Source organism: Haliotis rubra, unplaced genomic scaffold (genome assembly GCF_003918875.1).
Source record: "Haliotis rubra isolate DU_JTF1 unplaced genomic scaffold, ASM391887v1 Scf813, whole genome shotgun sequence".
Taxonomy (NCBI): Eukaryota; Metazoa; Mollusca; class Gastropoda; order Lepetellida; family Haliotidae; genus Haliotis; species Haliotis rubra.
The window spans coordinates 263237-285471 of record NW_025767539.1 but is presented as its reverse complement, the minus strand read 5'-3'; the positions used below and the strand labels follow the sequence as shown (position 1 = coordinate 285471).

Below are 22235 nucleotides of genomic sequence, written 5' to 3'. Positions count from 1 at the left end.
CACCATCCCGTCTGTACACTGGGAACTGTGTACGAAACAAGCGGAGAAGCTGTGTACATGTGTTATATGTTGGGCACACATATATATTACGACGTTGATGGAAGACTGGAGTCTACCTGCACTACGTTTTGAAATCTCGATGGAAACCAATGCGGTTTTGTACATTACACAAGTCTGTAGTATTGGTAAAAGTCATGTCATCCTTTGACAAAAATATTTCTTGTTTGTTATATTATTCAACAATCTGCAGAGTTCCAGATAAATCATGGAGTAATGGTTAACGAGTAAAATTAACGAGTGGTTAAAGAGATACAGTGATACACATTCAACATATACGTCCCACCCACTTAATCCCATCTACATGGTGTCTTATGTCAAGTGTTTTATCCATGTTGCAGCCAATGCACTTGTGTCTCTGTACTCCTTATAGCTTGTTGCATATAATTTATTACTATCCATATGGTGAAACATACCCAGTGTCATATATATCATATGTGCACATATCACTTTTGCCAAGTAACCATTGTTTCTGTATTTCATCGTCTGTGACGTTATAAAACACTTGACGTCAATGAGCAGGGCAGTCACACCTGCTTACAGTTTTACTGCACAAATGTACATGAATAAAATCGGGAATAAAGAAATTGTTACACGCGCAAGTGGGCCACACGACTCGCTCTCGATCTCGCAGTACAAAATTTCACACTCGTTTCGAAAAAGTCTATGTTCCACTTGCACGTGTAATAATCTCTATGTTTAGATTACCAATTCTGGTCCCCATTGTGATCACAGACCACCTCCATCGTTATAAAGATTATTATGTAGTGGAACTTCTTCCTTATTTTTTTCTGAAGGATTATTTTCTCACAGGCTAATGGACATTATAAAACTTTCAGACTCCCTGGATCGCCAGTCTCCTGCTTTCCCTTCAAGGATGATTCAGTCTATTGCTTGACGCACAACTGGATCTACAAACTTAAGATTTTTTAGGCACTTGCTCTTGCTGAGAAAACCTCAATTCAGCTCAATGTTCCCCAGGGGACTCAGGATGTAATTATTGATTCTGATAATTGGAGTCATGTTTTCATGACCACCAACAGCTCAGTCGTAATGAAACCGTTTGGTATGTCTACTGGCAGTGGCGAAAATGTTATCGAAATTCAACTGAAATGCCAGCTTGTTGCCTGGTATAAAGGTTTGATCTGTTTTCACGATTCGAGGCTTCCTTGTCGTGTGGAAAGATGTCCTTTTCCTGTGGTTATCTCTGGGAAATGCAGGGAAACTAACAAGGTGTAAACGTAAGTGCTACCGTCATATATCTTTATCTAGCCACTGTAAACAGTCTGTAATGTACATGTGTTGAATTTTAATCTGACAAAATGAATCTCTGAAAATGGCAGGAGTGAATGTCAAGAGTATTCAGTTGTGGATGGTAGCATATGCGGCTTCAGTTTCAATCTTCGTCATGATATACTCTCATGGATGAGTATATGATGAGAAATGTGGATCAGTATAAATATTTCATGGGCATCTGGAACTGACCATCCGTGTTCTGAGAGACTGAAAAACTTTTACACGTCAAATCAGCCTAGACAAGACGTTCCTGACGTCTCATAACAGTTGTCAGAATTATCAAACTTGTGCTACAGCTTGTGTTTTATGTTGCAAATAATATTGTTGTAGCCCATGTTGTAAATGCTAAATATTTCTGTTGATTTGTAGATGATATTGTAATGCAAGAGGGTTCGAGGATAACATTGTGTGTGTTTGTGTGCGTGTGTCTGCGCGTGCATGCAGAGAGGGTTTTAAACAAAGTTCCCAGTATAGGACTTTGTTTAAAAATAACAAATCTACGTTTCCAACAAAGAATTGGTGGATAAAGTGCATTCATTTGGAATAAGCACAACATCGGGAAACAACAGTGTGGAATCGGTATACACATGGTACTGAGACAAGGCAGGAATGTATGATATTCTTGATGATCTGAAGGTGGTCCAGAGACAACATCTTCACACATTCTGAGCCTAAGCAAGCGGTCTTACTGTTAGAGCAGAATAGTCGAGGAAAGTGATGTACAAAAGAGCACACCCAAAGGCTGTGACGTCTTATTAAATGGCGAAACGGGCAGATTTTACGACGCATCACTTTTAATTTTCACAGACAACACAGATGCTGATATCACTTTCCCGGGGGAATTACAAGGCATGCATGAGTACTGATCATGTCATGTTGATACTTGTGATGATACGGAGTGAATTTGTCTTCGGGAACCAATGCTTTTCTTCACCAACCCATGCTTGTCGTAAGAGGCGACTAAAGGAATGACGTGACCAGGCTCGCTGTCTTGGTTGACACACGTCATCGTATTTCAGTTGTGTAGATCGATTATAATTATGTCGATCACTGGATTCTCTGGTCCAGATGCGATTATTACACAGACCGATGTCATATAGTTGAAATATTGCTGAGTGACAAGACTCACCACATCCCCGTCACATACACAGCATTAGTCAGACGGGACAAGACTCACCACATCCCCTAACATCCCCAACATACACGGCATTAGTCAGACAGGTCAACACTCACCACATCCACGTCACATCCCCAACATACACAACATTAGTCAGATCGGACAAGACTCACCACATCCCCAACATACACAGCATTAGTCAGACGGGACAAGACTCACCACATCCCCCTCACATCCCCAACATACACAGCAGTAGTCAGACGGGACAAGACTCACCACATCCCCGTCACAACCCCAACATACACAGCATTAGTTAGACGGGACAAGACTCACCACATACCCTAACACCCCCAACATACACAACATTAATCCGACGGGACAAGACTCACCACGTCCCCTAACATTCCCAACATACACAGCATTAGTCAGACGGGACAAGACTTACCGCATCCCCTCAGATCCCCAACATACACAGCATTAGTCAGACGGGACAAGACTCAACACATCCCCTAACATCCCCAACATTAGTCAGACGGGACAAGACTCAACACATCCCCTCACATCCCCAATATACACAGCATTAGTCAGACGGGACAAGACTCACCACATCCCCCTCACATTCCCAACATACACATCATTAGTCAGACGGGACAAGACTCACCTGCTCCAACGGATTCTCCTATCTACCGACCACATCAGGCTATGTTTCCATGACAACGTACCATTAGACATAGGACGGTGCGACTGCCTGACAAAAGCCCCGCAGGAATGAAGTCCCACAAACAAAAGCCCCATACATATCAGACAAAAGCCCCATATGATAATATATACGAAAACAATTCAGGTTTAACAAGATTTATTTACATTCTAATATCAAAAATCAACATAGTCCTATCCAATGAGAGCATTTGAACACATATTTTCTTAGCAGCACTAATTGTCACATCAAATCACAAACAATACCCAAACTCAGAGAATTTCCTTAATTCAGCACTTGTCCCATCTTATCCCAATCTTACAGTGTGTCCAACATTCTCAAGAAACTCTGGAACAGTTTTTACATTGAGATTTTAAGTCTATACACAGGTTTTGCAGCCTCTTTGCTTGTTGGTCACGGAGTTTCTTTGATCTTTTGGTGGGTCTGTAACTCCAGGCAAACTGGAGAAGCCGGGCGTCAGAGCCAGAGCCTGGTCTCGTTGAAGTCCTTGTATTGCACGCCACAGGATGATTGTGACCAATCAACTTCTTGAATCCACTCTTCCAGGATTCACAAATGTTATTTGTCTTGCTTCCCCTGTTAATAGGTGTCTGGTGCACATTCCACACTGGTGGTGGAAACAGGGAAGGGGCTCTTCTAATCTTCATGGATGGTGGGGGAGCATCCTGGTTAAGTGCTGGCTGTTGGATCTTCTATAAGTCCCAACGACATATGTACAGCGTGATGACAAAAGTATTCGCGACAATTCAAAATGGCGGAAGTAAACACATGACCGTATGAAAACATTAAACAGCGATATTTCAAAAAAAGAATTATGTCTCACCTCAGTACTTGGTTAAATTCCCCTTGGAGTGTATGCAGGCCATAATCCGTCGTGGAATTGATTCATATAAGTTTCTAACATAGTGTAGAGTGATATTTGTCCAGACATCGTCGATGGCATCATACAGTTCGTCAGTGGTCAGGATAGTTTGTGATCGTCGCTGTAGTGTTCTTTTTCAATAATATTGTAGTGTTCATTTTCAATAATATTGATATCGGGAGACTGTGCAGGCCAGGTCATGCAATTTACAGCATTGTCACGCTTGTATTCCTGAATAATTCGTGCCCGATGCACCGGAGCATTGTAATCTTGAAACCGATATGGTTTGTTGTTGAAGTGCCGAGCTATAACGGGCCAGAGGTTGCCTTCAAGTATTTCACGATACTTGACAGCATTAATATTACCATTAACCCGACACAAGGTGCCAACACCGTACCAAGTTAAAGAACCCCAGATCATAACTGATAACCTGGCCTGTTTCGAGTGAATCATGCATTCGGGACGATAGGCTTCATGCGCACTTCTCCAAACGAAAACTCTTCCATTCTGACCAATAACTACCTGCGATTCATCACTGAATATCACCTGTTTCCACTGATTTTGTACTATCCAAATTCTCCTTTCCAAACACCAGGGAAACTAACAAGGTGTAAACGTAAGTGCTACCGTCATATATCTTTATCTAGCCACTGTAAACAGTCTGTAATGTACATGTGTTGAATTTTAATCTGACAAAATGAATCTCTGAAAATGGCAGGAGTGAATGTCAAGAGTATTCAGTTGTGGATGGTAGCATATGCGGCTTCAGTTTCAATCTTCGTCATGATATACTCTCATGGATGAGTATATGATGAGAAATGTGGATCAGTATAAATATTTCATGGGCATCTGGAACTGACCATCCGTGTTCTGAGAGACTGAAAAACTTTTACACGTCAAATCAGCCTAGACAAGACGTTCCTGACGTCTCATAACAGTTGTCAGAATTATCAAACTTGTGCTACAGCTTGTGTTTTATGTTGCAAATAATATTGTTGTAGCCCATGTTGTAAATGCTAAATATTTCTGTTGATTTGTAGATGATATTGTAATGCAAGAGGGTTCGAGGATAACATTGTGTGTGTTTGTGTGTGCGTGCGTCTGCGCGTGCATGCAGAGAGGGTTTTTTAAACAAAGTTCCCAGTATAGGACTTTGTTTAAAAATAACAAATCTACGTTTCCAACAAAGAATTGGTGGATAAAGTGCATTCATTTGGAATAAGCACAACATCGGGAAACAACAGTGTGGAATCGGTATACACATGGTACTGAGACAAGGCAGGAATGTATGATATTCTTGATGATCTGAAGGTGGTCCAGAGACAACATATTCACACATTCTGAGCCTAAGCAAGCGGTCTTACTGTTAGAGCAGAATAGTCGAGGAAAGTGATGTACAAAAGAGCACACCCAAAGGCTGTGACGTCTTATTAAATGGCGAAACGGGCAGATTTTACGACGCATCACTTTTAATTTTCACAGACAACACAGATGCTGATATCACTTTCCCGGGGGAATTACAAGGCATGCATGAGTACTGATCATGTCATGTTGATACTTGTGATGATACGGAGTGAATTTGTCTTCGGGAACCAATGCTTTTCTTCACCAACCCATGCTTGTCGTAAGAGGCGACTAAAGGAATGACGTGACCAGGCTCGCTGTCTTGGTTGACACACGTCATCGTATTTCAGTTGTGTAGATCGATTATAATTATGTCGATCACTGGATTCTCTGGTCCAGATGCGATTATTACACAGACCGATGTCATATAGTTGAAATATTGCTGAGTGACAAGACTCACCACATCCCCGTCACATACACAGCATTAGTCAGACGGGACAAGACTCACCACATCCCCTAACATCCCCAACATACACGGCATTAGTCAGACAGGTCAACACTCACCACATCCACGTCACATCCCCAACATACACAACATTAGTCAGATCGGACAAGACTCACCACAACCCCAACATACACAGCATTAGTCAGACGGGACAAGACTCACCACATCCCCCTCACATCCCCAACAACCACAGCATTAGTCAGACGGGACAAGACTTACCGCATCCCCTCAGATCCCCAACATACACAGCATTAGTCAGACGGGACAAGACTCAACACATCCCCTAACATCCCCAACATTAGTCAGACGGGACAAGACTCAACACATCCCCTCACATCCCCAATATACACAGCATTAGTCAGACGGGACAAGACTCACCACATCCCCCTCACATTCCCAACATACACATCATTAGTCAGACGGGACAAGACTCACCTGCTCCAACGGATTCTCCTATCTACCGACCACATCAGGCTATGTTTCCATGACAACGTACCATTAGACATAGGACGGTGCGACTGCCTGACAAAAGCCCCGCAGGAATGAAGTCCCACAAACAAAAGCCCCATACATATCAGACAAAAGCCCCATATGATAATATATACGAAAACAATTCAGGTTTAACAAGATTTATTTACATTCTAATATCAAAATCAACATAGTCCTATCCAATGAGAGCATTTGAACACATATTTTCTTAGCAGCACTAATTGTCACATCAAATCACAAACAATACCCAAACTCAGAGAATTTCCTTAATTCAGCACTTGTCCCATCTTATCCCAATCTTACAGTGTGTCCAACATTCTCAAGAAACTCTGGAACAGTTTTACATTGAGATTTTAAGTCTATACACAGGTTTTGCAGCCTCTTTGCTTGTTGGTCACGGAGTTTCTTTGATCTTTTGGTGGGTCTGTAACTCCAGGCAAACTGGAGAAGCCGGGCGTCAGAGCCAGAGCCTGGTCTCGTTGAAGTCCTTGTATTGCACGCCACAGGATGATTGTGACCAATCAACTTCTTGAATCCACTCTTCCAGGATTCACAAATGTTATTTGTCTTGCTTCCCCTGTTAATAGGTGTCTGGTGCACATTCCACACTGGTGGTGGAAACAGGGAAGGGGCTCTTCTAATCTTCATGGATGGTGGGGGAGCATCCTGGTTAAGTGCTGGCTGTTGGATCTTCTATAAGTCCCAACGACATATGTACAGCGTGATGACAAAAGTATTCGCGACAATTCAAAATGGCGGAAGTAAACACATGACCGTATGAAAACATTAAACAGCGATATTTCAAAAAAAGAATTATGTCTCACCTCAGTACTTGGTTAAATTCCTTGGAGTGTATGCAGGCCATAATCCGTCGTGGAATTGATTCATATAAGTTTCTAACATAGTGTAGAGTGATATTTGTCCAGACATCGTCGATGGCATCATACAGTTCGTCAGTGGTCAGGATAGTTTGTGATCGTCGCTGTAGTGTTCTTTTTCAATAATATTGTAGTGTTCATTTTCAATAATATTGATATCGGGAGACTGTGCAGGCCAGGTCATGCAATTTACAGCATTGTCACGCTTGTATTCCTGAATAATTCGTGCCCGATGCACCGGAGCATTGTAATCTTGAAACCGATATGGTTTGTTGTTGAAGTGCCGAGCTATAACGGGCCAGAGGTTGCCTTCAAGTATTTCACGATACTTGACAGCATTAATATTACCATTAACCCGACACAAGGTGCCAACACCGTACCAAGTTAAAGAACCCCAGATCATAACTGATAACCTGGCCTGTTTCGAGTGAATCATGCATTCGGGACGATAGGCTTCATGCGCACTTCTCCAAACGAAAACTCTTCCATTCTGACCAATAACTACCTGCGATTCATCACTGAATATCACCTGTTTCCACTGATTTTGTACTATCCAAATTCTCCTTTCCAAACACCAGGGAAACTAACAAGGTGTAAACGTAAGTGCTACCGTCATATATCTTTATCTAGCCACTGTAAACAGTCTGTAATGTACATGTGTTGAATTTTAATCTGACAAAATGAATCTCTGAAAATGGCAGGAGTGAATGTCAAGAGTATTCAGTTGTGGATGGTAGCATATGCGGCTTCAGTTTCAATCTTCGTCATGATATACTCTCATGGATGAGTATATGATGAGAAATGTGGATCAGTATAAATATTTCATGGGCATCTGGAACTGACCATCCGTGTTCTGAGAGACTGAAAAACTTTTACACGTCAAATCAGCCTAGACAAGACGTTCCTGACGTCTCATAACAGTTGTCAGAATTATCAAACTTGTGCTACAGCTTGTGTTTTATGTTGCAAATAATATTGTTGTAGCCCATGTTGTAAATGCTAAATATTTCTGTTGATTTGTAGATGATATTGTAATGCAAGAGGGTTCGAGGATAACATTGTGTGTGTTTGTGTGTGCGTGCGTCTGCGCGTGCATGCAGAGAGGGTTTTTTAAACAAAGTTCCCAGTATAGGACTTTGTTTAAAAATAACAAATCTACGTTTCCAACAAAGAATTGGTGGATAAAGTGCATTCATTTGGAATAAGCACAACATCGGGAAACAACAGTGTGGAATCGGTATACACATGGTACTGAGACAAGGCAGGAATGTATGATATTCTTGATGATCTGAAGGTGGTCCAGAGACAACATATTCACACATTCTGAGCCTAAGCAAGCGGTCTTACTGTAAGAGCAGAATAGTCGAGGAAAGTGATGTACAAAAGAGCACACCCAAAGGCTGTGACATCTTATTAAATGGCGAAACGGGCAGATTTTACGACGCATCACTTTAAATTTTCACAGACAACACAGATGCTGATATCACTTTCCCGGGGGAATTACAAGGCATGCATGAGTACTGATCATGTCATGTTGATACTTGTGATGATACGGAGTGAAATTTGTCTTCAGGAACCAATGGCTTTACTTAGAGGCGAGAACCAGGACCGGGTGGCTTGTGAGTGAGCGAGATAAGTTAGATCGGCAGTATTTCAGCCAAATCGTCAGGCTCACTGGTTTGGTTGATGCATGTGGTCGTATCCTAATTACATAGATCAATTAACATGATGTCTAGATTGTCTCGTGAATTAGATGGATTCCGTTTGTCTACGCACTGAGAATGAATGGTTCGTGAAGATCCGGGTTAGAAGTGATCTTCAGCAACCCATGCTTGTCGTAAGAGGCGACTAAAGGAATGGCGTGGCCAGACACACGTCATCGTATTTCAGTTGTGTAGATCGATTATAATTATGTCGATCACTGGATTGTCTGGTCCAGATGCGAGTATACACAGACCGATGTCATATAGTTGAAATATTGCTGAGTGCGGCGTTTAACAACAGACAAACACACAACAATTAATTTGGCATGAATAAGCTACTAGATACAAAAGGGTTGCTATACATGGCGAGGAAATGGTTAGTGTAAATAACCATTTCGCAAATTGCTCTCCTACAGGTTTCTTCCTTGAGAACTAAATTCATTTACTAACCCTGAATAAACTAATTATTCTCATTATAGGATATTTATATAACGTACGTATCCACGCAAGCAGTACATGCCCAAGGCGCTGGAGGATGTCTTTTTTTCTGGCAGTCTTTTAACAAGCTCAACTCCCTGGGGAGTATTCAACTCGTGCAGCTTGTTAACACACAGCCTCCCACGTTACACATTTGCAGCTGGGTGAACTGGGACACATAGTCACAGTACTTTGTCCATTGATACTGCACGGTACTATACCTGTAACTATCTGCACATCTGGTCACCTACCATCGGATGGGTGGGTTCTTTTAAGTGCGCAGGGTTGTGTACTGCACACTAGGGGTTGTGACAACACTGAAAGAGCCTGCTAGTAATGTTAGCTCCAAGGTTTTTACACCCGATCACAAGTGGGGATCGGTCAAGGCACCTTTCGCTTACTAGCGCAGCGCCTCAGACAGCTCGCCCACAACGCCCCCGAATCCACCAAATATATCAGGCAAAATTGCATGTTTCACATTTAAATGAGGAAGCAAAATAAGATATTCAATATGATATCTGATACCGCTAATTCAACAAAGTGTCCCATAATAAATAATACAAACACGACAGTGATGATTGTATAAAGGTTCCATCTGTCAAAGTAGCATAAATTATGCTACTTTTAACGAAATACTGAGAGTGTGGTAAAATCCTAACTCTAATATCACATGCAGTACATTTATATCGCAGAATATTACCAGGATAAGCAGATCACGACATGCCTTTCCTTTCACAATGTATATAGCACAATGGGATTTTAACGGCCCTGTAGCCATTTTTATCTGTCACAGTATAAGTCTCTATAAAGATTGTGGGCAACTCAACAATGTTCTAAATATACATGAACTAAAGTAAAAAGGAATTTTATAAGTTAGATAGAATGTACACAAGTTCGTGAGTATCAGTGAGTATCATGCTTGTCGTAAGAGGTGAATACCTGATTGGGGCCTCACGGCTGCTGCCGGCTATCGTGTCAGCTTTGATGATCGATGCTCATGATGTCAATCACATGATTGATTTATCCAAACTTGATTAACTACATTTGTCGTAATAGAGGAAACTGTTGAAGGAGACTAGACAGAGATATAATCGATCAGGGATATTTGAGCTGCAATCGTTTGATGAGGGTGAAGTCCACGTCAATGGCGTCGGCCTGCTGTACTGGAACCCTTATTGGACCAGTGAACAGATTGTTGTCATCAACAGATATCTGAAATGATCATGAACCAATATGTTTATTACACAGGCTGCCGCATCGTAAGACCCATGCGCGCACGCACGCACAAACACACACACACACACACACACACCCTCCCTCCTCCCCTCCTTGGTCTTCAGTCTTCATGTTTGTCGTAAGAGGAAGCTAACGGGGTCGGATGGTTAGGCTCACTGACTTGGTTGACACATGTCATCGTATTCCAACTGCTTAGATTGATGTTGATGATTTTGATCACTGGACTCTCTGGTCCAGACTCAGTTATTGAGAGACCGCCACAATATAGCTTGACCATCCAACCATCCAACCGGTCTAACACCGTTATCAAGCAAGTGATAAACAAAATGACGATTCAGAGGCTTACAACTCACCCTACTTGTATATGTGTCCCTCTGTCGTCATTCTGTTCATCACTTTCTTGATAACGGTTTAGAACCTACGCCGAAACGTCACTCTCACTGTAATAGAGACGGCGTTCATCCCTATATTATTATAACCTACGTACCAGGAACTGGGTGTCTGTGATCTTGATGGAGAGGTTCGAGATGACGTTGGGCGTGAAGACTACATCTGGATGGCTCAGTGCCGTCGACCACACGCCAGATGACCGTGTATTGAAGCCTATGTCCATTGTGTCCCATCGTACAACCAAAGACAGAGCCAGTGTGCTGTCACCATTTACATGAAGGCGCACCCAGTTTCGACTGAAAACAAGGTGTCACCCATTTATAAATACCAGAACTCTCACACTGTCAGTTAGACTTTGTGCAAACCTCTATTTCAAGGTCATCGAATATAACAACGCCAAGTTACGGGCTCAATTCCTCACACAGGTACAATGTATTGAACCTTTTGTCTGATGTGGAATATTGCTGAAAGCGACATGTGACCATACTGACTCATTTACATTGCTCATCTGATTGTATCCCCACACACGCATGTCTACAGTAGTCATCCCATTGTATCATTACACACGCATGTCTACAGTAGTCATCTCATTGTATCCCCACACACGCATGTCTACAGTAGTCATCTCATTGTATCCCCACACACGCATGTCTACAGTAGTCATCTCATTGTATCCCCACACACGCATGTCTACAGTAGTCATCTCATTGTATCCCCACACACGCATGTCTACAGTAGTCATCTCATTGTATCCCAACACACGCATGTCTACAGTAGTCATCTCATTGTATCCCCACACACGCATGTCTACAGTAGTCATCTCATTGTATCCCCACACACGCATGTCTACAGTAGTCATCTCATTGTATCCCAACACGCATGTCTACAGTAGTCATCTCATTGTATCCCCACACACGCATGTCTACAGTAGTCATCTCATTGTATCCCCACACACGCATGTCTACAGTAGTCATCTCATTGTATCCCAACACACGCATGTCTACAGTAGTCATCCCATTGTATCCCAACACACGCATGTCTACAGTAGTCATCTCATTGTATCCCCACACACGCATGTCTACAGTAGTCATCTCATTGTATCCAAATACACGCATGTGTACAGTAGTCATCTCATTGTATCCCCACACACGCATGTCTACAGTAGTCATCTCATTGTATCCCCACACACGCATGTCTACAGTAGTCATCTCATTGTATCCCAACACACGCATGTCTACAGTAGTCATCTTATTGTATCCCCACACAAGCATGTCTACAGTAGTCATCTCATTGTATCCCCACACACGCATGTCTACAGTAGTCATCTCATTGTATCCAAATACACGCATGTGTACAGTAGTCATCTCATTGTATCCCCACACACGCAAGTCTACAGTAGTCATCTCATTGTATCCCCACACACGCATGTCTACAGTAGTCATCTCATTGTATCCCCACAGACATAACATTTACACCATGAACCATTTCCTGTTAACGTCTTGCCTGACCATTACAATTGCTCTGGTCATGTTCACTGACATCAGATCGAAGGCTTGTTCCAATGGTACAGAATGTATTACTTCAATATTTAATTCTCTTTTGTCTTATTTATACACTCTTAAAAAAAAGTAGGGAAACCTTAACTTTCTATTTGAATAGGAAGAACACACTTTTCAAAGTGTGAAACATCTTATGAACGCACAACCATTTCTCTTTATCACCACCCCTAAACACAAAGCATGGAATGCACGTGCACAACGCAGTAACCCCATACACATTCATGGTTGTCATTCTGGATTTTGACTTCGATATTAAGAAGGTCGATAAATCATTGTTGACCATAACTTAATCATTAATTAATCATCTTGCATAACACTGTTGTTAGTGTTTGTTCTAAGCATGCAAACTACACGTCATTCATCAGCCATCTTTCAAGAGCATTTACCTAACAAACAATGGTCATAAGGAAGTGCAAGGAAGTGCACTCTCAAAACATTCATTATAATATCAACATTTACACTAATATGTCTCCCATTGTTTTCAATCGTAAATTAAAAATTGAAGTAGCTCTCTTCATTTTTATAGAGTATACTGAAGCAGTATCCAAAATTATTACAACGACATGTAATACAATATGTTGATTGTTGTAAACTTTACAAACACCTACTTGTTGACTCCATCTGCGGCTGCCTCCACGATAATCTCAGTTCCACTGGACAGAGGAGCAGGGAGAGACGTCCTGAATACTCGCACCTGTTGTAAAGAAGACAGTGAGCAGGTGTGTGTTACATAACAACTAGACAAGGGAGCAGGGAGAGACATCCTGAATACTCGTACCTGTTGTAAAGAAGACAGTGATCAGGTGTGTGTTACATAACAACTAGACAGGGGACGTCAGGTTGTAAAGAGACGTCCTGAATACGTCCTGAATACCTCGCACCTGTTGTAAAGAAGACAGTGAGCAGGTGTGTGTTACATAACAACTAGACAGGGGAGCAGGGAGAGACGTCCTGAATACCCGCACCTGTTGTAAAGAAGACAGTAGCAGGTGTGTGTTACATAACAAGTAGACAGGGGTGCAGGGAGAGACGTCCTGAATACTCGCACCTGTTGTAAAGAAGACAGTGAGCAGGTGTGTGTTACATAACAACAAGACAGGGGAGCAGGGAGAGACGTCCTGAATACTCGCACCTGTTGTAAAGAAGACAGTAGCAGGTGTGTGTTACATAACAACTAGACAGGGGAGCAGGAAGAGGCGTCCTGAATGCTGGCACCTGTTGTAAAGAAGACAGTAGCAGATGTGTGTTACATAACAACTAGACAGGGGAGCAGGAAGAGACGTCCTGAATGCTGGCACCTGTTGTAAAGAAGACAGTAGCAGGTGTGTGTTACATAACAACTAGACAGGGGTGCAGGAAGAGGCGTCCTGAATACTCGCACCTGTTGTAAAGAAGACAGTAGCAGGTGTTGTTACATAACAACTAGACAGGGGAGCAGGGAGAGACGTCCTGAATACTCGCACCTGTTGTAAAGAAGACAGTAGCAGGTGTTGTTACATAACAACTAGACAGGGGAGCAGGGAGAGACGTCCTGAACACTGGTACCTGTTGTAAAGAAGACAGTGAGCAGGTGTGTGTTGAAGTAAAGTAAACTTTTATGTCTCTTGTTTATCAGAATCTCGTTGGTGTTTTAGAAAATGATTCTTTCAAAACTCGCACCTTTTATCTTGGTGAACTAATTTACGCTTTTTCCACCTTTTTCGGTCAAAGAAAACTTTATCATTTCATAAATGAAACAGCAGAAATCTTAAAATCTGGAGCAATGAAAAACAAATCCAAGAGGAATTGCAACGAGTCTCATGTGGCACTGAGACTAACATTTTCTATGCGGCGGTGAGTTTGTAACGTTTCTTGTAGCAGGGAGCTATTAATGTGTCATTGAATGATTTGAGATATGTGTGTCCATTGGCTATTACGCTATAGTCATCAGGAACCCATGCTTGTCGTAATAGGCGACTAACGGGATCGGGTGATCAGGCTCGCTGACTTGGTTGACGCATGCCATCGTACCTTAAATGACTAGATAGATTCCCATGCTGTTGATCACTAGATTGTCTGGTCCAGACTCGATTATTTGGAGTCCGCCGCCCTATAACTGGAATATTGCAGAGTGCGACGTTAAAACAACAAAACAACCAACTACCCCCTGGGTTTTACTGCCCCGTCCCAATACTGGCAACTGTCAGGAGAGTATCGTTGCTGTATGGCTCTCAATGTTGATTAAGATGTTTATCTATTTAAGAGATGTTTCTTCATTCATTGTAATTTAAATGTGTTTTAGGTTTAATTAAAACTATGCCAAAGTCTCCTCCTACCGTTAGTTTGCTTATGAGCGTAACATTATGATCATGAAGTGATGTATGTATTGAAGGACGTGGACATAATTGTTTCAAAATATGTGTCACCCGTACTGGGTCAATCCAGAGGGTCTGCATGCACCGTCCTATGTCTAGGGGTACGTTGTCATGGAAACATTTGCCTGACGTGGTCGGTAGATAGGAGAAGCCGTTGGAGCAGGTGACATCCTCGTGGGTCTGGTTCCTCATCACCGAGAGTGCATTCAGGATCCGGAAGTCGCTGCAGGCAACTAAACACAACACAGATTTCACATCAGTTTCATCATGAACTACTTGTTGACAATTCCGACCTCACAATACAACATACCATGCTGAGACAGTTATTTGTGTAATAAGTTTTGTTTTGCTCCTTTGAGTGAGTGAGTGACAACGCCACTTTCAGACATTTTCCAGCAATATCAATATAGGGACACCATAAAAGGGCTTCACTCATTGTGTGGTAAAGAATCCGTGAGGAGCAAATGCTTTAACCACTTGGCTGTCCTACCTCCCTGCTCCTTTGACATCTGACATAAGGTAACACCGGTTGCCGATTTGGCAAATACGTCATCAACTTTCAATGCTTGTTTTATGGGACGACTTTTGTTCAGGTTTGTTAGATGTTTATCTATGTGTATTCCAGCTATGTGGCAGCGGTCTGGAAATAATCGAGTCTGGACGAGACAACTGATAAACAACTGGGGCGTTGATGTAGGATAAGATGACTTACATCAGCGAGTCTGACTAGCCGATCCTATTTGTCGCCTTTTACAACAAGCATAGGTTGTTGAAGATCAATTCTAGCCTGGATCTTCATGGGTCCTCAGTTCTGAGTGGATGTTTAACTTGGATTAAAACATATGTCATCATGTCAGACTTCCGTAACAGCGAGCACGTGCAATGTACCAGTGAGTGACAATACATCTGATAATATTCCACTATCAAACATCCACAAATCTAACGCGTTATCGACAATCAAAAATAATGTACTGGCGCTGTCTATTGATCGTTGTTTTCTATGCCAGAATGAGAAGAAATCTGGATTCTTGACAATATTCATTTACTGATAAAAACATTGGGTTATTTTCACATACCAAGATCAAGTAGATGACTTTGTTCATGTCATGAATGGTTCTCTGTTTGAGTGAGTTAAAATTACCTTGTCGCATCGTCATTGTTTCAGCCATATAGCACAAGGCCGATTCTGTGCACATAGAGAAGACCAGTCTCAACACAAATTACAAGGGAGTGTCTTAAAATACATATTTCTTCAAATTGTACAGACCAATCTCCTCAATGAGTTTACAATGAGATGCCAGCTCACATGGGAAAACAGATCTTTCAGATTTACTGCGTGATAGTGTGAATTCAATGCATTTGAAAACCCAACAAAGTCAAGCAGAATATGCCTGATGATACATACTCCATCATAAGAGATGCGCTTAGGAGGTCCATCTTCATCTGTTTTAATCACATAGTAATAAGTAAACCGACTGTGGCCAATACGAAATCATCGTAAAACTACCACATCACATCTTGACCTACTGATGTTGATGTCTAGGTTATATGGTACCAACTAGTTTATTTACATACTGGTATTTACTGGGATTAATTTTATTAGATAACACTGACGGGTGTATAAAGAACGTATTTAGTTAAATATCTCATGAATGATATCGTGAAGCATCTTGAAGTACTGTGGGAAATATTTGAAGTTGCACTCATCCATGATACTTTTGATATGGTACAGGGGAAACTGAGCTAATGTCTCGATATGAGATTAGAGAACATTTGCCAACACATAACTTATGAGCAACAAAGAATTTGGGAATTTCATGAATCACCAAATCTGAAGCTGCAAACTCAAAGGTTGTTCATCAATGCATCCATCTTACACTCCGAGGTTCATGTTATTTAATTGTTTTAGCAGAAGAGATCGAAGATGGGTACTTTGTGCTGGTTTTGATGAAATTCAAATTGTGATCCCTGAAGAAACCTGTACCCATTGTAGACAAACTTTATGGATAACAAATTCTTTATTTTGTGAGTGAGACGTTTGATACATGTTCTTGTACCGTTGTTCATGTCTGCGCTTCTCAACTTCTAACAGGCCACTCAAAGACGTAAACCTGGATTGTACTAACAAACAACAATTCAGAATGTGGATTCCCACAAGTCATTCGGAAGCGCAGAAACTGAATGGCCAGGATTAAACAAACAAACACAGATCATGTATTACTATATAACAGAGTACCACCAGAATGACATACGGCATTCGTTACCTGTATAATACTGCCAGCCTGCCTCTTGTTCACCCCCAGTGATGACGGATGAATAATACAACCGGCAACGTTGAGACGCTGGATTGTGCAGTACCATGTTGCACTGCAGATTACGGAAACACCTCCAAAAACATGCTGCTTTGTCAGAAAAGCTTTGTTCAGTGATGAAGGTGTCATTGAACATCTGTCCATCCAAACTTCCATGGTGGCGACATGTCAGAATGCCACATTGTGAAGCTGAGCTGTAAGTCATGGTGATGGTGAGAAAAAGCTGAACAAATCCCCACACAACCATCCTCATGCTGCACGTTTCTGGCAATAGTTCACTATAACTGAAGTATCGATCGCCTAGTGTGACGATTTATGGATAAGATTGGTACGCAAACACTCTACGCTGATTAGTATCTGGTTTTATGTTTCATATTGACATCTTGACAATATTTAAACGGGTAACATATTGATTAATGGATTATCGATGAACAGTCTTTCCGATGAAGCTAATCTATGCGGAACTATTAACATATGTTATTATGTTATACTACATGGACTCATCGCAATCACGGTGGAAAGTTTCGATTATAACTCTTTAAACTGGAATTCTTCCGATCGAATTAAACGTCTCCATAGACACAAAAACAAATAACAAATAGAAGGTCATAACGACCAAAGAAGGCCAAGAAGTTAATGTTTAAACAATAGGAAGCATATTAGAAACAAAGAACAACATCTATGTCATGATTTGCAAATATACTACCGACAAGGTAAGGGAACTGATGACAGTTGTTGGTTGGTTTAATGTTTAATATTATCAGCAGTATTCCAGCTCTATGTCTGCGATCTATAAATAACCGAGTCTGCACTGTACGGTCCAGTGATCAATAGGATGAGCATCGATTTAAGCAGTGTGGATACGATGACATGTGTCAAGTAAGTCAGTGACCCTGACCACAGATAATAATGTTGAAATTGATTCCTAGTGAATTATCAATTCTACTTGACAGCGATTATTTCATCAAAAGTCATACAAAATGGAGGATCCTCATCTTTTGAATAATATTCTTGAGTGTAATTGTCGTGGACAGTATGCCTTCGTCTTGAAATGACCTCTTAAATCTGGACTGACAGAGAAGTAAGTGTGTTGTATGTAATATTTTACACCAAATTTAGGTGTCTTGTTTTGCATTAGATCCCTGATGTAACATCTTATGACAAGCTTATTATTATTATCATTGTGAGGTGTCGGATCTGGTGTCCAACATTTGTTGAGTTGTGTTTTAGTAGAAGAAGCTGTCATTGTGTAACGAGTGATTCCAACATGACCGGGCAACCAACAAAAGACAATGTTATATTGGCCAGTGGCAAGATCATTTGCAATTCGAGAATTTCGGCTTACATTGGATGACTATTGGGACTGTATGACCCAAAGCACAAAGGAGAGAGAGTGTGAAATTAGTATGTATTGTTTGTATTTAGACAGTCTATTGATATATTTAAGAGCAGCTGTGAAAATAGAGCTTTTATACGGAAATGTAAACAATATCGTTTTGGATCCAATGACCGGCGCACCCATCACCTATAAATGTTTTGTAAGTGTTCAATGGCATTTTAGAAGTGGTTGAGTGAAAAATGAAGCATACAACGTAACTCTTAGCTTGATAACGGTGTAAGTAACTATATCGATACGTCGCTCTATGCAATAAACAAGAAGTTGTTATCCATAAAGTTGCATGCTTCATAGATTTCGTAGCTGTTTCTTAATTGAAGTTTTGTTATATGCCGATTAGCCGTTTGTTTTCAAATTTCAAGTTTGGTTAATTTAAGTTCCACAAGTGGTTCCATTAATTGCCTAGGAGGAGATGAAGAAAGTAGGCGGAAATGAGATATATTTCAAGGTCGACATTAGCAGCAGAAATCGCATGTTCAGTCCTTCTGCCTAGAAGCGGGATAAGACTTCTTATTGTACGTATCTTTATAACGGGGATTGAAAGAGCAGCTGTACGCTGGATATGACACATAACAATATACTAATATTCTGTAAGGAACATTTTATCCAGCAGATTCTGTAGCCTCCACATACAGGAACATTTTATGACACCAGTGATATTCTGAGTTTAAGCAGAGTTTAAGAGATGACTCGTCAGCCTCCACATACAGACTGTCAATCGTTGATATATTCAAAGATCCAAAAACAAAGTCTAAGAGCTTGACGATCGAAAGGATCTAAATGATGCAGGTTCCACAATGATGTATCCATAATCGACCTTAGATATGTCCTCTATAGACATGAAGGAGCGTTGATTGGGCTTCTTTATAGATCGAGCAGAGATAAACACATATCACTGTTTGATGGATGATTCTAAACGCACTAAATGATCGATGGTACTTCTGAGTTTACTTCAGTCATTAGTATCCAAATCCCAAGCTGAACGGTTATTGATTATAGATTTTCGTCAAATGGTTTTGCAAACGCAACTTGTTAGTGAAATTGTTAGTGACAATTAGAAGATCGGCATTGATTCAACATGTAAGTTTAAATTACCAATCATAAAACATGTATCCATTCAGTACTCAGTGAGATGCCCATTCACGTGGAAAAACAGATGTTTTAGCTATATAGTTAGATAGTGTGAATCCCTTGCATTTGAAAAGTCCACACAGTCAAGCAGAAAATGTTTGAATGTGAGCACTTCGTCACAAAGGTTGACTGGTGACGTCAGACCTCGCGCGGTCTGGTTGTTGACCCTCAGGAGCGGCCGGACTGTTCTGTAAGTCACCAAGACGCCGCTATCAGTGGTCGTGGCGTTTCAAAGCATCAGCAATCTTAAAACACAGTTCAGCAATTACCGAAACGTTGTTTGGTTCTCTTCCGACATTTGGCGTCTGCTCGCGGGAATGTACTGAGCATGACTGACACACTAGCGATACCTATCACGAGATGTCACATGGCTGGTCACGCGATTACAGAGAGGGTTTATGTTTTGCCACCAAAGGACCAGTCACGCACCACTCGAGAATGTTATCAGGTTATGAATGGTAAAACAATATAATGAGACTGTCCAACACCTTACCAGTCGATAACCATATTATACAGTTATGATTCTAGGGGGTCGAAAAAGGTGAGCATGTGCTGCCATAACCGTGACAAACGTTAAATACACATCTGACAAAGAGATAACAGCTGAACATATGATTTCATTTTTTGCAAATCTTCTAGAAATAGTATACTTCAATGTGTTGTGCTGACTAATATCTCGTTAACCACATTACCCACTTATGTGAAAGGTTGGATATGGCTTTACTAATGATTCCTTCAAAATAAAATGGAAGCTTTCAAACACTAGACATCGAGAATATAGTAAGGGACTACTATTTGACCGACGCTCATATGACAACAGAATTGCTGTAAAGAATTGCCATTGCAGACGGATAGACCTTTCTGCGTCTGATTTTTTTGGACATTGATCTCGTATAGAGCAAATAAGACAAAGGCTATAAAATGTATCAGAAACATCTAAATATATCCATAAAAAGAACATCTAATCTACTTCCAAAAGAACAAATGGCTGCTGAAATATACTCGTGATGAGCAGAATGGAATATTTTATGACCAACAAAATATTAAATGGGAAAATCTTCTGAAATACATCGAAATGGTCTGTTAGGTTTGTTCTTTGTCAACATTGCAAGTAGCAAACTTGACAAGTTAAACATCTCTTTGACACGACTATTGGTGTTCTTATAGAGATGAAGAACTGGTTGCCAGCAGCTCATGCTTATCGAAAGAATCGACTAACGGGAACGGCTGGTCTTGTGTATCAAGTTGAAAAACGTTAGTTCACATTAATATTACACTTATGAAATGTACACCCCAACATGCTTGAGGCCTTGGATGCACGTGAGCATGTGGATATATGATTTGAGAAATTGTTTACAGCACTTACTTTACATGTGTATTGCAGTATGATTGGACATGATTGACTGTTTTCACCAAAATCTTGAAACTTGACATTTGATTCAAGTGGTGCTCTATTAATGCTCATGTGTAGAGTTAGTATTCAGGCGCGGACATATACTTCTAGACAAGAATTTAATCTGCCTTTGTTGATTTATTTTCATGTGATCAAGTTTGAATGTCAAGTTGTACTTACAGAGAGCATATCAGGTGAAACTGACGTGACATTTTCCACTCTTAAATTAAAAAAAAATGGCATTATCCAGACCATTGAATTCTAGTCGAGATTGTTAGTGGCTGTATCCTTGAAGGGGGTTAATGTAAAATTATTGTCCTCTTGAGAGGGTATGTAAGTCTCAAAACTTTCAATGTCCATTTTCGTCTGCCGATTTTTTGTGTGTGGAATATTTGTTGTTTTAAATAATCGTTAAATCTCACTACAATCGCCAGCGGCTGAAGGGATGGTGTAAATCCAGCTAGGGTCCATGCAGGTAGCAAATGTACTGTAAGTCCCCATGGTCCTTAGTAAGATGATCTACCTTCAGTTGCTGGTGATCTATGGTCCATTTTTATATTGTAATGCCTTAAATAGTATATAATGTGAAGTAACATGCAAATTTTAAATCTCTAATTATGATAAGAAAGTAAGAATATTTATGGATAACAACTTCTTTATTATATATGATGCGACGTTTCGGTATGGATTCTTATACCGTTGTCAAGCAAGAGTGAAGTACTACAGCACAGAACAGGCTTATATACATGAACAGGGATTAAGTAATAACAACATGTAGGACTGAATGAGGGGGATATTATAGTTGTTTTACCCTCCTTCGGCGATAGAATTTATAATATAACGTTATAAAAGATTTAAGTATGACCTGTTTTAGTCACGATACGACTGAAATACAGCCAATGTGATTGTAAACGTACTAACTCACACTCATTCAATATTTTGGGGCGGTTGGGTAGCCTAGTGGTTAAAGCTTTCGTTCATCACGCCGAAGACCCAGGTTCGATTCCCCAAATGGGGA

General features: G+C 40.9%; 1 protein-coding gene across 1 annotated transcript; it reads right to left on the bottom strand.

The window, feature by feature from the left end:
* Positions 1 to 10044: 10044 nt before the first annotated feature.
* Positions 10045 to 17555, bottom strand: LOC124261878. Its single transcript, XM_046696247.1, has 5 exons — positions 17250 to 17555; positions 15043 to 15218; positions 13240 to 13325; positions 11170 to 11368; positions 10045 to 10658 (listed from the first exon to the last, which is right to left on the bottom strand). The coding sequence occupies exons 1-5, from the start codon at positions 17548 to 17550 to the stop codon at positions 10542 to 10544; spliced, it is 879 nt and encodes a 292-aa protein (XP_046552203.1). The 5' UTR covers positions 17551 to 17555; the 3' UTR covers positions 10045 to 10541.
* Positions 17556 to 22235: the final 4680 nt, after the last annotated feature.